This window comes from Coturnix japonica, chromosome 14, assembly GCF_001577835.2.
Source record: "Coturnix japonica isolate 7356 chromosome 14, Coturnix japonica 2.1, whole genome shotgun sequence".
Classification (NCBI taxonomy): Eukaryota; Metazoa; Chordata; class Aves; order Galliformes; family Phasianidae; genus Coturnix; species Coturnix japonica.
Window position 1 is genome coordinate 3,471,344 of NC_029529.1, and position 16,386 is coordinate 3,487,729.

At 45.0% G+C, this 16,386-nt stretch overlaps 1 protein-coding gene across 2 annotated transcripts in view; it reads right to left on the minus strand.

Annotated features, from left to right (window-relative positions):
• GNA12 (G protein subunit alpha 12) overlaps window positions 1-10,216 on the minus strand; it is a 38,865-nt gene extending 28,649 nt beyond the window's left edge. Inside the window, exon 1 of one of the 2 annotated variants that reach the window (XM_015876840.2) lies at window positions 9,786-10,216. In XM_015876840.2, the coding sequence (XP_015732326.1) occupies window positions 9,786-10,100 (315 nt within the window). In that variant the 5' untranslated portion in view covers window positions 10,101-10,216. The remainder of the gene's footprint in view (window positions 1-9,785) is intronic. The other variant, XM_015876839.2, reaches the window with a different exon arrangement.
• Between the last annotated feature and the right edge of the window lie 6,170 nt (window positions 10,217-16,386).

Here is a 16,386-nt window from a genome sequence, read left to right on the forward strand (position 1 = left end):
ATTGCTTTACTAGCAGAAGTCCTTCAATTTGCTTTATTTGAATGGCATCGATAAGTGCAAGCCTGAATGAAAAAAGCAACACATCCAAGGTTCTCTGAAGTGGAGATCCCCACATTACATCTCTTGACTCAACAGTTTTCTGCAAGCTGCACAGCAGTAACCTGCATACAGCTCATAATCAACACCAGTTCCCTTCACCCCCAGCTGAGCACTTCACAATTCATTTCTTCCAGATACACTGTTGTAACCAGGATGGATAGGAGAACTGCTGTTTCTAGATACCTGAACACCAAGTTCATTCCTGTGTAGGGAGAAGTTGTATTTACGGACACAAATGGTTAACTGGGCTCTGCCAGCACACAAGGGCTCAGCTCTGACCTCTCACCAGCTCCAGCTCCCTGCAGCCATCCTCGGCTCAGCCCCAGCTTTTCCATCCAATGGATTTAACCCTCACCAGCTCACAGCTTCTTCAGTTCCCCACAGGCAAATGATGGCAAGAACTCTCAGTTGCTGCTAAGATTAAGTGGTGTTTGGACTTCAGACTCGATGCCTTTCCCCATACTGTCGCTTTGCCTTTTACTGCTCCCACCGGAGATGTGCAGGATCTCGAGAGACTGTTGTTAAGGAAAGTTCCACAATTTGTTTGGAAAAAAACACAGAGGAGAATTTTAATCACGGGTGTAGAGACTGCTCTGGTCCCAGAATAGTCACTTATCTGCTGGCTGCAGCTTCTTGGCAAAGCAGGTCTGAATGTCCATCGGGCAAGAGAAGGAACAGGACTCCCAGCTCCTGTATGAGTGTGTTAATACCTCAAGGTTACCTGTGGGGAACATGCACTGCCTTCCTGTGCCTGCTAGAGAGAGAGGAAGGGCTGCCACCAAACCACGTGCACAGCATGGCCTGGGGTGAGCTGGCAGTCAGACAGGAGCATCAGCAGAACACAGACGTGCAGAAACACACAGTGGGTCAATTTTAAACACGTAACGAAGAAGATCAAAAATGGAACATGGGTTAGCAGAAATGGTGCCCTATGGATAACCACAGGAACAGTGTTTCTCACATCAGATGTCAGGATGTGCACAACCACACCAGCTTTTAGGACTCCAGCTAAAATGCCTGACAAAAGCAGCATAGCCAGTGTTTCCTCCCCCCACCTCTTGGACGTTAAATACATTTGTGACTCAACAAGATCCCCCAGTGAGGTTAAACTAAATCTAATACTGCTGCATCTTCCCTAGACTATAAATGCTATGGGTAGATGTCAGAAAGATGAGGAGAAACAGAAATCCCCAAGATGAGATTGCATGTATGGCTGCTATTTCACAAAAAGCAGTAAGTGTGCTGCCACAAGATAATCCTTACCTCAAAAATCTGGGGTGCAAGCTGTCATAGGAAAGGTTTCCTCATTCTGTTTCCACCACAGCACCCATTTCACACTAAGCCTTCCCAACACTATGACACTTCTGGTTTTCTACTATCAGCTGTCAATTTTCTCTTTCATTCAGAAGACTAAATATTGTCAATTGCTGTAATGTTTTCAAAACTGGAATACAGGAAAAAAAAGTGGCAAAAGCTTTTGCTATGAATTTCTGATCAGCTCAGCTGAGCTAAATATTCTGTGCTGCAGAGCAGACATGGAACAAGCACAGTTGGAAAGAACTCAACTTCACAGATAAGGATGCTGTCAAACACTAGAAGGAAGCAAAGCAGCAGCATACAGGAACATTACAGAGGACAAATAAGAATGTTCTCTGTCCTGTTCCTTTCCTAGCAATTATTAAACACATCCAAGTCATGGTACAAATCCCTGGCATGCATGTTAACATGAATGGAGATAGGTCAGAACCAAAAAGGTGCAGGAGAATCATGATGTGATCTGTCCCATGAAGTATCTCATACAGAAGGAGATACTGAACAGATAAATCTACAGCTTTGACCGAACTAAGGCATGACATATCAGAAATCTATAGAGATTAAAAACTACTTACAGAAAAGAAATAGAGATTATTTGCTTTTATCCCTTCACCACACATGTACTTGTGTGCAGCAACACAGCTGGGTTCAACTACAAGGAGGGTTTTCTCCTATACAACCCATAATGAGACTAACTCAGTTACAGAGGATGCTGGCCAGAAGTATAAATAGACTCAAAGACCAACCAAGATAATTTTACAGAGGAAAGGCCCCAAGAGGACTATTTGATTACATTCCAGATGCAGCTCCTGGCTCAAGAAGTTTCCAAAACCAAAGGCTGGTAGAGAAGTCCACAGCATCACATTGCCCCGTTCTTGTACCCAATTGTATGTGCCAGAGACAGAACTCCAAAGCACTGGCCTTATGGGACACAGCTGTCAAGGCACTGAGCACAGTGTTTGCTGCTCATCAGCAGCATGAAGGCTTTATGAGCATTTATACAAATGCTTATAAGTAGGACTAGCTGAAATATATTGTTCCTCCTTCTCTAAGTTGTTTTGTGGGATTATAAGAAAGGCTATCACCAGCTAATTTCACTTGAAACCAGTGATACTTGACAATGCATGAAGTGCTGCAGTATGTAAGAAGCAACTTGACTTCGGAATACCTTACATCAGTATTTATCACCACTTAAAGCACAACACTTATCTCTTCAACTATTCACCTGTTCCAGTACTTGAAGGCTTCTCTCTCCTAGAAATCCCACACCTTTTGCCAGATGGTCAAACTCAAAGCTGAGTGAAGGCAGCACGGCTGAGCACCACAGGCAGCGCAAGCAATAGGTCTGGGGAAGATGTGTTCATAAGGGATGGCAGGTTCACCCACACCCAAACCCACAGTCAGGCAATGCTGGCTATTTATTATAGCCAAAGGTATAGAGATAACTTGCAAAATAGAGCTGGTATACAAATAGAGAAGTCTTCTACCGTTTCCCACCCTTCCCCCCCCAAAAAAATCATTATATGAACTACTGTTGCATATGAAGTGACAGACAACACAGTAACTGTCACACATGGAACATTGCAGCAGATGCTGTAAGTTGTTACTATCAATACATAGTTCAACCTCGCACCAAAACCCTCGATGTCCAGCAACTAAACCACCCACAGAAATTGTTGTAGTAAGTGAAATGCAGATAACTGCTTAATACCCAACTGTGAGGCTCCAAATCACAGCTAACAGGTAACATTGCCCTTCCCTATGGCTTTACACCACCCCTAACACTGCAGGCAACAGGAGATTGGAACACCTTTCTCACTGTGTGTGCTCCTCCTCCTTGCTGTTGACAAGGAACTGTCAGCATCTGAGGATCACAATTCATAGCAACCAATACAGAGCTGAGCCAAGGGGAGAGCTCCCACCTTGGCCTAATATTTCTGTGGCTCCCTTATGCACATGAAAGCAGCAGAAAGTGATGTATTTGCATCAGCACAGGGCCAGGAAGGCAGCCCCAAAAACCTGAAGCAGTTTTGCGAGTGCCAGCATGAGAGAGCAGAAGTGCATGGCAGAGATGGAGTTGGCTTTTCCAGCAGCACTGCTCGCTGGCAAATCAAGATGATAAAATGTAACCTATGTGTATTTTTAGAAAACAGCTCTTTACGTTCTAAAAGAAGACATTTTCAAATGCATGTTTTAAAAATAAAGCTGTCGGGGTTTGGAGATGTGATCACATGCACTTCTTTTATTGCCAACTAGAACACTGGGATGGAGGAGATCTACTACCAAACAAAGCTAATTGCAAGACCATCAGATTTGTACGGCATGGTCTCGTAAAGTCATTAAAGATGCTTTAATTTGATCTACGCCCTTGGATGTTCATATTCAAACAGCAAAAAGGAACCCAATGCCACTAAGTAGGGGGCTTCATGCTACAGAGCAGTTCATGTAACAGCCAAGCATCGTCAGAAGGGACATCCTTCTTGGTGCTGTGGTTCCACTCTATGCTGTCTAATGGCTTTGTCATTACTCTGAACACAATGAACATTAAGGAACATTTGGATTAGCCACTGAATCTCTGAATTAGAAGCAGCAACGTCTGCTTGGCTGGCAATTCTGAGAAGGGCCCTTATCTTTGGACCAAATGCAGCAAAATGATGCTCAATGCCCAAGAAACACTATTCTTGACGTACGCTTAGCTTGCAACTAGGTACAAAGCAATGAAATACCACCTGAGGTGACAACTAGCTCAGGCCCTTAAAATAAGTTCCAAGGCAGTGCTTCTAGAATGACCCCACCAGGTTTCTCCTCTTCCTGACACTATCACTACAGTCTCTAGTTCATACCAACAGCAGGGCTGAAGACACATCTGGGTTTTAGAGGCATCCTCATGGGAGTCTGCAAGACCACGACTGGTGCAGCACCCAGCTGGAGGATCCTCACCTTCAGGACAAGCTGAGCTTGCCTCCCCATGAAGGAAAGCTGTGTAAGTGAAGGAAACTCATGTGAGAACTCTACAGCCAATGAATCCTATATTTTCCTCTGCCTATAACTTTTATTGAACCTCTTAAAATCATGTGTGCTAGTTTGCCTTTGCTCTTAAGCTGTCATGTCAACATTTACTGTAGCAGAATTTGGTAATTTCTTTCCCAATACTGTTTCCAAGTGAATTACAAAAATATACATATACCGAAACAACTGAATATAACACAAGCTCCCAAATTTAGTCACTCAAGTGACTGAAGTTTTGTCTGGAAAGCATCAAAGTATGTGTCTACAGTCTCCAGGGACAACTCATGTTCTGCAAGACTAATGACTACATCACAAGAGCATTGTAAGCTCTATTTTGGAGCAATAATGAATATTTATCCTTACTATTGACCATCACTCCTCTCCACTGCCCAACATGATGAAGACGGATTGCTTTCTCTGAGCCCAATTAAGAGACACCCTGAAGTGTGCAGAGACCACCAGAGCTGTTGGAATTCAGATGAGAGAAATCCCAAACACACTAAGTAGAAATTAAGTATTTCATTGGTCAAACGGACTGGGAACAAAAGGGCCAAGACAGCTCCCAAGTTTGGGGTTTTTATTTTCCCATCACAGTTTTATGAATATTATTTTTCTTATTAGAATAGTGACTGAACAGTAAATGCTTAGAGCACAGATAATCAGATTTAAATACCAGTTATAACATGGAGCTTTAGCACTTGTATGTTGAATTTAATGGAAAAGCTCCTAATTAGCCACAGTTCCTCCAATGTATTCTCCATGGCATTCTTTCACAAGATGCTGCCCCAATGGAAATGAGATGGGTGCTGTCCTGCAATGAACTGCAATGTACAGCCAGATTACCACCTCCAAACAATCTGTTCTATGAGCATCCCCTCCTAATGGGCTACCAAATTCATTTCCATGCAAGCCCAAGAAAACATGAGTTAACTCAATTTAGTCACAAGAATTCACATAGCGGAAAGAGATAGCTCCCCTGCATTTGCTGGTGGAAGAAAAATATTAGCAGTATAAATGCAATATTCTTTCTGCTTCTCGGAGCCTGTGCTTGACTGAGACTAAAAAGTTGCAAGAAAAAAAAGTTTACATATGGCAACTTAGTAACAGTAAGGCCACTCACACCTGAAACAATGAAGCAGCAACAGTCCAGGTTTTAATACCAGCTGCAGAAGTCCAAACTACCTCTTAAAATGGGCTTCATTTGGGCTGCTCATCCGCCCAGCTTTCTGCTCCTCAGACTGGAGCTGTGGAGGAGCACGCTCTCAGGTCTGCCCACACACACTGCAATTACATTCAGAAGAGCCCAATGTCTGTCTTCAGGGAGCTTTCACGTTCCAAATCCCAGGCTGTTTTCCCCAAGCAGAGCCCACAAGTGAAGTCACACATCATTTCCTGAGCAGTCCCCTCTGCAGCTCTGGGCTCTTCAATCCAGTAGCCAGTCACTATGATCCAGGCCACAGACAACAAGAAAACGCTCACGGATGTATGAAGCTTTGAGTTGTCCCTCCCAATTTCAACACAGAAACAAAATGAGGAAAAAAAAAAAAATCTCAACAGATTATGCTTGAGGCTTTTAGAAACAGATTTCCCCCCCTGCTCCTTCAGATTGGGATCTCCCAGACATGCTGCTGCAAGTGCTGCTTGGGTGCTTGTGGATTAATTATTTTCTTATGCAGCTAAGCCGGGGTTTTTTCGAGCAGCGTGATATTCTCATACTTGAAACAAACAAACAAACAAAACCATTTAGACAAGGAACATCAGTGCCGTGATTCATCAGCTCCCTGAGTTCTTTAGCAGTTAGCAAAGGAAGTAAATAGAGTAGTAAGGCCACCCCATCTATTTTGAAGGGCATAGAAAGCTCAGTCCTTCAGTTACAGCTAGAAGGCACTGCCACAACATCTCTGCAACAGCACCGACCACTTCTCTCTTACATTTGAAACCTCGGGTACATAATAGCTCTCTGAGTGGCTCTGTTCAACCAGGAGCTGCCTCAGTTCATGCTACAGCACAGCCCCACGTTACCTTCCCCTGCCCTACCTTCCCCAGCCCGGTGGGCGTGCAGGCTGTGTACTCATACCTCAGCATTAACACTGCTGCTTTTCACTTCCATCATCAAAAAGCTCCAAAAAGTTACTTTGAAACTTAGCCTCGATTAACAAGCAAAACCCTAGTTAACCGATGACTATTTACCTTAAACCAAAGCAAAACTAATGTATTTGAAGACTAGCCCACAGATGCCAGAAAAAGCTAGTGAGGCCCTGAACTATCACCTGTACGAAATGGAAAAGTAAATGCTGTATCACAGATTGACTTAGTTTTAGCATTTTGTTTCTAATGAGGGTTTCCCAAAGAAGGGGGTGAGAAACACGGTAAGGAAAGAACTCAACATCAGAGATATATCAGAAAAAGCAAGAAGCTCACAAGTCAGCACAAAGAAGCAGCTGACACTGATGTCAGTTCATACTTCACACCATTATTTTCGAGGAGGTTTCAGGTTCTGTTCTCCAAACCAGTTCCTTTGGTTTCCAGAAGCTGTGCAGGCTGCATAATGCCCTGCAAAAGGCACTTCAGAAATAGTAAGTACTGCTGAGTGATCAGTAATCCTTTCTCCTTCAGAGCGAAGTTCAGTCACGGTTGGAAAACGAAAATTGACCATTTAATCCCAGAGATTTACACTGCATTTCTAACTCAGATCTCAGTGCTGCAGAAGCTTAACAGAACCATTATTAGACAATGCTGAGAACTGAATGCAAAAAAGGGTATGGCTGCTGCAGCTGTACTCAGCAACGTCAAACAGATTTTTATGCTATTCTATACAACCATTTTCATTTCATGATGTCCACATACTGTATTATAAGAATTCATCTTTTAAGTTGGATGCACAGTGATCTCTGCTCCATTTAGTGTTAATGGATGAGTGTTCTAGTCTGAACTTCCTGAAACGGGAAATCACTCGTAGTCTAAACACCATTATAGAAAGAACGGCAATCAGATTCACTTGACAATTTACATTGTCAAAGCAGCAAAATTAATTCACTTGGAACACTTTATGCTTTTTCAGAGGGAAAAAAAAAGCAATACAAGAAATGTTTACATGGTTGCCCTAAGCTAAATTTCTCTGGCAAAATACCTGTTTCAGAAGCTCTGCAACATGCCCATCTTGGTATATGACTTATTCCTGATGATTATGGCCTGGATTCACTGTGTTATCAGGTCTCTTTCAGTTTGGCAAGAGAAGCAGAACACTCACTACCTTCTCCAGCCTCACACCTTCTCATCAGAAAGCTTTCTGCTGGCTGCTCTTTTCCCTGCTGCATGTTCTTCCCATAACGGCTACTCCCAAGCTATTCCCCAAAAGCTTGGGTGAAGAATAAACTGTGTGCCTACTCAAGAGCCACCTCTGCCACCCAGAGAAACAAAAAAGGATGAGTTCAACAGCTGTTGTACACGTAGCTACAAAGGTAGCCCAACCTAACACTCCCAAACCACGATCGACAAGGCCCAAAAGATGTTCCATTACAGCATATTAACTCCCTTTAAAAATACTTCCAAACTTTTCTTTGATGATTAGGAGGCTTCAAAGCACAGACAGCTGACAACACATCAAGTGCTGTAAGCACTGGTCTTGAAATCAGAACGCCAAACTGCTACCTCAAGGACTGGGATTCTACTCCAAGTTCTATAAATGTGCCCAGTCATCCAGCAGACAAGTTTCAAGTGTGTAATGTAGTTTTCCCTATTAGAAGATGGGAATGCTTTTAAGCACTACAGTGGAACACTCTCTATATCCCGTACATATAAACAGCTTACTCAAATTACTATTGCTCACGCAACCTGAAAAGTCTCATTAAGGTTCTTCTGTTTTCACAAGTCTCTTCCTGACAGCACCAAAACAAGCACGACGCCCTGTAGGATGAGGCTCCTTATTTCTAGGTGTGGAACTAAAGACTTGTAACAACCTTTTTGCTCACCTAACTCCAATGAAAGAAAAGCTTCTGAACTTAAGAACCAAATGCCCTGTAATGTGTGTGCATGCTCATGTAACGCACAACGTGCTTCCCAAGACTGACTAAAAAAGTAAAGAAAAAGAATTAGTCAATAGCTTTCCTGTTCAACAACAGCAGCAAAAGGTCCTGATGGAACAGTGGGATTCTTAAAAGCAAGAATCATTGTGGGTGCGCAATTAGGTACAAATATAGCTTCTATTCAAAACTAATCTGAAGTTTCAAAAGTAACTGTTTTATCCTTAATTTACACACCTCTCCCTACTAAAGCTTTCTGTAAAATATGACAGAGCTTCACAAATCCATGTCCACATCAGAACGGAGTCGGCCTTACAGAAAGGCTACAGACAGGAAAGCAGCTGTTCTTTTAGAGAGCTTATGAAATGAGACTCGTTACTACACAAGCTGTTTTAAGCATCTTTCACACTTTTCTGAAATATGAGAACTTCTACCTGCACAGGGCATCAAAGCCTGTTCCCAGAAATTAGTCGAGGTTGATTTCCCTTAATTGCAGAACAAGGGCTTTACTTGCAGGCTCTACCAGCAGCCTTGGTATCCTCCAGCCACTGAAGGGACACGACAGAGCAGAACCTGCCCAAACACCAAACAAAACTTGCTTGGAAAGATCCCAGATCAAAGTTAGAGAGTCAAAGTCAGCCGTGCTGGCTGGCACCTCACACTGCCCAACTTCAACCACCTGCATCCCCCAGTTCTAACAATGAACCACACAATAATAGCTACTTGCAGCTACAACACACACAGGGACCACTTTCTCATCTAACTAAGACACACGGCACAGAAACCTCACTTCTCCAAATGATGAAATTTCTCCAGTTTGGACTGAGAGGATGCTCTCACAACGTCTGTTCCCAGAGTACAGGCCACACCTATGCCCCTTCTCCACAAAGCTTTCCACAATCCCCTTCGCAGGGAAGTTTCCTTGAGCCCTTTCTGTTGTTTTTCTCTTTCCATCGAGGCCTTCCGCACGGAGCCGGGCTGCCACACAAAGGCCCCCGCCCCACACGCACCTGCACAAGGGAGCACCACCAACCCCATAGACCGGCCTCACTCTGTCACAGAATCACAGAATGACCCGGGTTGGAAGGGACCTCAAGGATCATGTAGTTCCAACCCCCTGCCTGGCAGGGCCACCAAACATACACCTCTACTAGATCAGGTTGCCCAGGGCCCTGTCCAACCTGGCCTTGAACACCTCCAAGGACGGGGCATCCACAACCTCCCTGGGCAGCCTGTTCCAGGACCTCACCACTCTCCTAGTGAAGAACTTCCCCCTAACATCCAACCTAAAACCAACTCGTCACACCAACACGAGCCCGTGGGGCCCGTCCCGCCTCTCACCTTGAGGATGTTCTCGTAGATGGTGGCCCGGAACTCCAACAGCGCCTTCTGGTCGAACTCTCGGCCGTGAATGATCCGCATCTGCTTAAGGAAAGTGGACTTGCCGCTCTCCCCGGCACCCAGCAGTAGGATTTTAACCAGTCTCCTCACGGCCCTGCGTTCCCTGGCCAGCATCGCGTCGATCTCTCGACTCCTCCGCCTCGCCTCCCTCTCCGCATCGCGGCTCCGCTCCTTCCCCTCCCTCCTCGGCTGCTCTCGGCCCGTGGCCTCGGCCGGCAGCAGGCAGCGGCTGAGGGTGCGCACCACGCCGGACATGGCGGCCGCGAGACGGGAGCGCTCACGACGCCGCCGCCGAGACACCGGGCGGCTCCGGCAGCATCGGTCGGAGGCCGCCGAGACCCGTCGGGAGGAGGAGCAGCCGGGGGCTAAGGGCCGGGACCGCCCATTGCCCTCGGCTCGGCGGCGGCGGAGGGAGGCGGCGGGGTGCGGCCGGCCGGGGGGAGGGGTGGCGGCGGGGCGCGGCCCGTAGGCCCTGCCCGGGGATGGGGCTCTGCCGGCCGGCTCCGGTCTGTTGGAAGAGCCACGGGGCCGGGGAGCGCACAGAGGGGGCCGCCGAGAGCCCGGGCCCGGCTTCAATCGGCGGTGACCGCCTACGGTCCCGCTGAGGTACGACGGGGCGGGGGCGCGGCGGAGCCCCCCGGCCCCTACAGACAGGGAGCGCCGCCGCCGCCGCCTTTGCGGAAGGAGGTGCCAGCTCGGCCTCACCCCCTGCTGGCGTTGCGTCTGATTGGGCGTCGCTTGCGTCGCTCAAAACTCCGCGCTTTCTATTGGACGAGCCGAGATGAAGGGCGGGGTTTAAGTGAGCGACAGGGCTCAGGGCAAAGCAGGGCGGGTTGAGCAGGGAGGAACAGGGCGGGAAGGGGCGGAGCTGGCCAATGGGAGGCGGGGCAAGATGAGGGCCGACCAATCAGAAGCGAGAGGACGGGCACAGTGAGCAACATGATTCCTGGGGGGCGGGGCCACAGCCGTGGGGTGTGGCGTCAAGTCGTGACGTCATATCGTGACGTCATATTTCAAAGTACCAAAGCAACGCATCTGAATGACAATCCCCTGTTGCCCAATTAGGTATTGGAGAAAAAAAAACCACCCACCATCTGTTCATAAGCAGCTGGTGTGTGGTCCTCGTTTCCACTGGACCTTACTTATCTCTCTCTTTTTTTTTAATCTATTTTTTTAATCTATTTTATCTTTATCTTATTCTATTTTTTTATCTATTTATTTAATCTATTTTTTAATCTATCTGGCTCTTCCTGATTTTATCCTTTTGTCTCTGCTTCCAATAATTTATGTCATAAATTCCCCATCCAGATGAAGTATCAGCTGTCCTGCCTTGCCAGCCCTGTACCAAGCATTGGAGCGAGGTGTGCTGGGCCTGTGGTCCTCATACAGCATTAAGGGGAAATACCAGAGCAGTGGGACTTCATAGAATATAAGGGCTGTTCAGAAGCATTATCATACTGCAAAATATCACGTTTAGAACCAAAGAAAAGAAAACCCTTGTGGGAAGTGAGCATCAGGGTGTTGCTATACAGAGTTACAAGCATTTCCACAAAGAGCAAATCCACTTCTTACTAAGAGAGGAGCTAAACTCTCCTTTACGCTATTGCAGGAGTCAGGAGAGCAGCACAGGGTTCTCAGTCGTGAGCCATTCACACAGCACAGGAGCTTCTATCCCAAGGCTCTTTGCCCGGATTCCAGGTTGAGATTCAGCAACAGCTCATCCCACGTGTAAAAAATACAGCTGTAATTCACCAGTCTCCCCGCTGGATGTCGGCATTGCCCTACAGGAAAGCAGACGGGCCTGGAGGAGGCGAACAAATCAACCCCCAAATCTCCTTTATCTGTGGGCCTGATTTGGGAACAGCTGAGCACTCAGGACTCCCACTGTAATCTGCAGATGCTAAACTGCCTGCAAATCAGGCCCTCTGTGACTGTGAAGTGCTCGGATTGGTGTTTCTGATTAGTTCCCTTACTCTGCTCCACCAGCTTTGTTTGCACTCTGCTTGAGGTCCTCTTCAGACTTCTGAGGTTCTAAAGGGTTTTGATGGAGAATTCAAACAACTCTGAAGCCCAGCTCCCAGGATAGGCCCGCTTTGTCTGTAAGTGGCACAGAAATTATGATATACAATAAACTCATTAGAAAAATCAGTTAGCATACACCCTTAGCTTCATGCTTTCATCAATGAAAGCTGCTACTAGTAGTTCACATCTAATTTTCAGAAGGCCCACCCCTCCCTCTTTCCCCTGGAGCACTGTTGTTGCTAGCAGTACAAAGTAATCTTGTTTACTACTGCCGAGCTGCAGCAGTGCTCTGCTGAGGGGCTGGGATGAACCTTAGAAATGCTGTGGTGCTCCCTGCTGAGTTTCTGCAGTTGTTTAGTTACGAGCCTAAGCAGTAGGTGTAAGCACCCATGTTAGAGCTTATAAGAGAGGTTTGTGCTCAGCTTCTCTGTTTCCCTGTTATATGCCAAGTTCCATGTTTCAAAATTCCCAGTTCATCTCCCATCTTTGGGCTTATATTGAAAATAATTGATATTGATTCAAAACAATAAAATAATAGTAATATTTCATTTTCCTTTTCCTTCTTTTACCTTCTCATTTTTACAGGTAAACATTTTTCTTATTTCAATTCTATTTTCCTTTCCTTCATCTCTGTTTCCTCCTTTCATTCCCCTTCTCTTTCTGCTTTGAATCCACTAGATGTTAGGAGAGCAAAGAGAGACTGAAAGATAGAAATAAACTGAGGAATGGAGGCTAGATAGAGGCAATGAGGGCAACATGATTTCCATTTCCCCTGTTGGTTGCAAAGCAACTGAATTATGAGCAGGAAAATGGGGAGCTCTTGGGAAAGGGCTGGAGCATGAACTTCTGTACCCCTGGCCCTGAAAACAAACAGTAGAAGATCAAAGCTGAAAAGTTTTATGGGAACTGGGGAAGCTACTGGACTGCTTGTACGTAAAGACCTTATTGCAGACAGCCGTGATGTCTGGGCAGCTCGGGCAAATGAACAAGAAGTTATGGAAGAAGCCTCAGCATTGAACTCCAGTCAGTACATCCCATTCTTTTATTTCTGTGGTCTTTGCAGACAGCTCGGAGGAGGCCGCGGCCTGATGAACATCAGCACAAAATGCAGTGGATGAGGAGGGCTGAGGTGCCTAACCTTGGTTCTTTCTCTTAGTTTCAAATGCCACTTGTTTCTACATGCAGACAGGATATATGGACAAAGCCCTTGAAAGCATGCAGAGCTATCTGTTCATTGTCTTGAAGCTTGTAGTTGACCAAACCCAAATTTCTCCCAAGATCCCTGGATGACGGCTGACTCTTTACCCAGTCTGCTGTGATTTATACCTTAAAACCTACATTCTGTCCTCTGAACATGTATTATCAAAATCGGTGGAGAAGATACAGTGTGAAGGAGGTATTGATACCATTTCAACTGAGAATGCACCTAGCAGACCCTATAAGTATTGCAAAACAGAATGTTAGCCCATATCTGAGACATGACAGTTGTCTTCCTGAATGCTGTCAGACACCATCACTGCCAGGGAAATATTTTGCACAAACAAAGATTGAAGCCAAAAAAAAAAAACCAACAATAAGGATATGCCTACCAGCTTGCAGAAGAGCACCACGTACAATACCAGAGCTTGCTCTAAAGTAATTCAAACATTGGAGTTTAGGCATGAAACCAGTAATCTTAAGACCAACAGCAAGATAAAGCATGGACTAATGGAATCACCTGAGCTGATAAATCACCCACCTTGTCCTTTCTGACCACTGTGCTGGATGAGTAGCTGGAGTCAAAATATTGAACTGCTGTTACCACAGGGCAGCACTCCCAGTTCAGCCTGACTTGTTAAGAGATGCTGGGGCCCTTGAATTGCTCATTGTGCATTCAGAGAGCAATACCTGTAGATCTGAAAAAGATATATGATCCTTTTGCTTCTGCAGATTCTGTTGAGATCGTGACTCTGCCTATCTGAAGAAGTGTGGGAGTTTATATGCACTTTAAGCCCTTACCTAAGCTGGTAGATTTGTGATGTTAAAAGAGCCACATTCTCACTGCATTCTAAGAAGTTTTATGTGGCTTTTTCAATGGCCACTTCTCTGCACATTTCCATAGTGGAATGAAAAAATAGAGAGGGAGAAACTAAGTGATGATCTGTTGAGCAATGAAACAAAAATACTTTAAATGAATTAACTATTTTCTAGCAACCTCGTTAGGTATATGGGAACCTTACAGGACTATTGTATTACTTTTTTTTTTTTTTTTTTTACTACAGGTACTGATATTTTGGCTGGATGTTTTCTGCAACTCTTTATGATCTCTATTGCAATTTGCTCTTTTTCAGCTGTCCCAGTTCTCCGATGAAGTCAGTGAAAATTAAGCCTCCTTCTCCGGAGATAATCAGGATGTGAATGGATGCTTTCCTGTGTAACCTGCTGTAGGTAACCTGCCTTAGCAGGGGGTTGGACTGAGGGATCTACAGACATCCCTTCCAAACCCTTTGGTTCTGTGTTTCTGCAATCACTCAAGAAAAAAATACACTTAATAGGGAATTTGTATCTCAGTATTTGGGCCATACATCCACATTTTGGACCCAGATTTGCACAAACTCCTTGAGCTTCTGAGCATCATCACCAAGACATTGAAAACAGGGCAAGAGAAAGAACTGAAAAACCACAAACAGCCTTGCCATAGTACTTCTGGATGAAGAATGGGTGACCAAACAGTGCTTTCATATTATTATCATTTTAATTCAGTGCTTTCAGGGGTTTGATTGTATTTTCCTTCCCTTTTGCTAGCTCTGTAAGCAGAGAGGCTGCAGAACGTGAAGTCTGTGCTTCTTGTGAGTTCACAAGCATGAATTCTCTTGCACTGGCCCAACCCCAATACTATCTGGCAGTAAAAATGCCAGACTATGCTGTGAGGCTAAGTATGACTGCTTGTTTTATTAAATTTGTAGCCACAGTGTTTTTCTTTCTGTGTGATATTTTCATCTTCTGTCCCACAGAGAATACATTACTCACATACATAAAATATGTGAGTCGTGGCACTTGTAGTTAATTTTCACTGTTTTCAGCCTGCTTGACAGTAGCCTGTTCTCCTTCATTACACACCAGCCAACGAGTGGATTAGCTTACTTTCAAAACACAAAACCTCATGTTAATCCCTAAACAATTAATTATTGAGAGAAGACAAGTGTATTTTTAACCCATGCTGTGACTTTTCTACTTATCTCATGCAAGAAGGCATAATCTGTGTAATTCTAGGCATGTCCTACTAAGCATCCTGCAGGCTCTGAATTCTCAGTGTGAGGTTGTCCTGATTCCACATAGGGATGGTGCATAATATTGATTCTATGACTTCAGGAAGATCAGAAAGTGAGGTTCTGCTTGGAAGTGTTTCCTCAGAGGGCACATAACAGCCTGTGGGAGCTGAGCAGGGTTCCAGCTGAGTGGGGTATGCAGAAGTCTGACACCTAGGAAACAACCCAGTCTTAAGTTCTGATAGTGTTTGGACCTCTGATTTTGAGTGCAGAAGACCCAAGCAATAACTATTGTATCCAGATCGGGTGCATGTTTCATTTAGATGTCTATTATGGAATTCTGGGAAACAAGGTAATGTTAAGAAGAAGAAAAAGGCAAAAAATCTCAAAAAGTGTGAATGCAGATCCAGCCAAATGGAGCTTCCTGAGAAAAGAGCACAACACATTTGCTGCCAACTTATGCACATTTCTTTCTGCATTGTTTTTAAAATCACTTTTCATCTGGTGATGCAGAGCCAAATATCTCTGTGGGTAACACGTAGCTCCCCAAACTCGGAGCAAATCAGCAAGCCTTAATAAAATTTATGCATGGCTTGCTATTGCAGTTCCACATCTAAAGGGAAAACAGATGTTCTCTTTAGTTATTCTCTTCATGTCCAAAGAAAGCTGTTGGTTACAGTTGTTTTTAAAAATGCTGCTGCTGCAAAGGTTACAAATGATGCAGTTTTTATAATCCCACTCCAAGGCTGCCTTCTAACCAGAATTGTGATACTTGCAGATGCTGTGGTACCCACTTACTAGCCTCATATTTCTTAACACCTACACTTTAGGAAGAATAAATAGAACAGAGTCCACATCATGCACCCAAACCAATCAGAGGGCTGAGCCATCTAAGCCCTCTTACTGAATTCACTGCTGAGTTTCTCAGCCCAGGAAGTTTCCAAAGGAAAAGCAGAATGGATGCACATCTGAGCGAGCCGTCACCACATCATTCATTGAGTCTCTCAAGGCTTCAGCATGAAGAAGGAATATCTTGCTTCTTCACCTCGCTCACCTGGCTTCTGTGCTTCCCACATGTTGTGCATTCTGCCTGCATCATCGTTTCCCACTGCACAGTGCAGATGGGCAACCTTTCTCTTTCTATTTTCAAGATGCTCAAAAACGTTGGCTCTCAGAGTAAGTGTTTGCCATCTGAAAGAGATTGCCACTGCAAACACGGATGCATGCATGCACATATATCTCCTGTTTGTTCTTTACTTTGCAGATGGGCA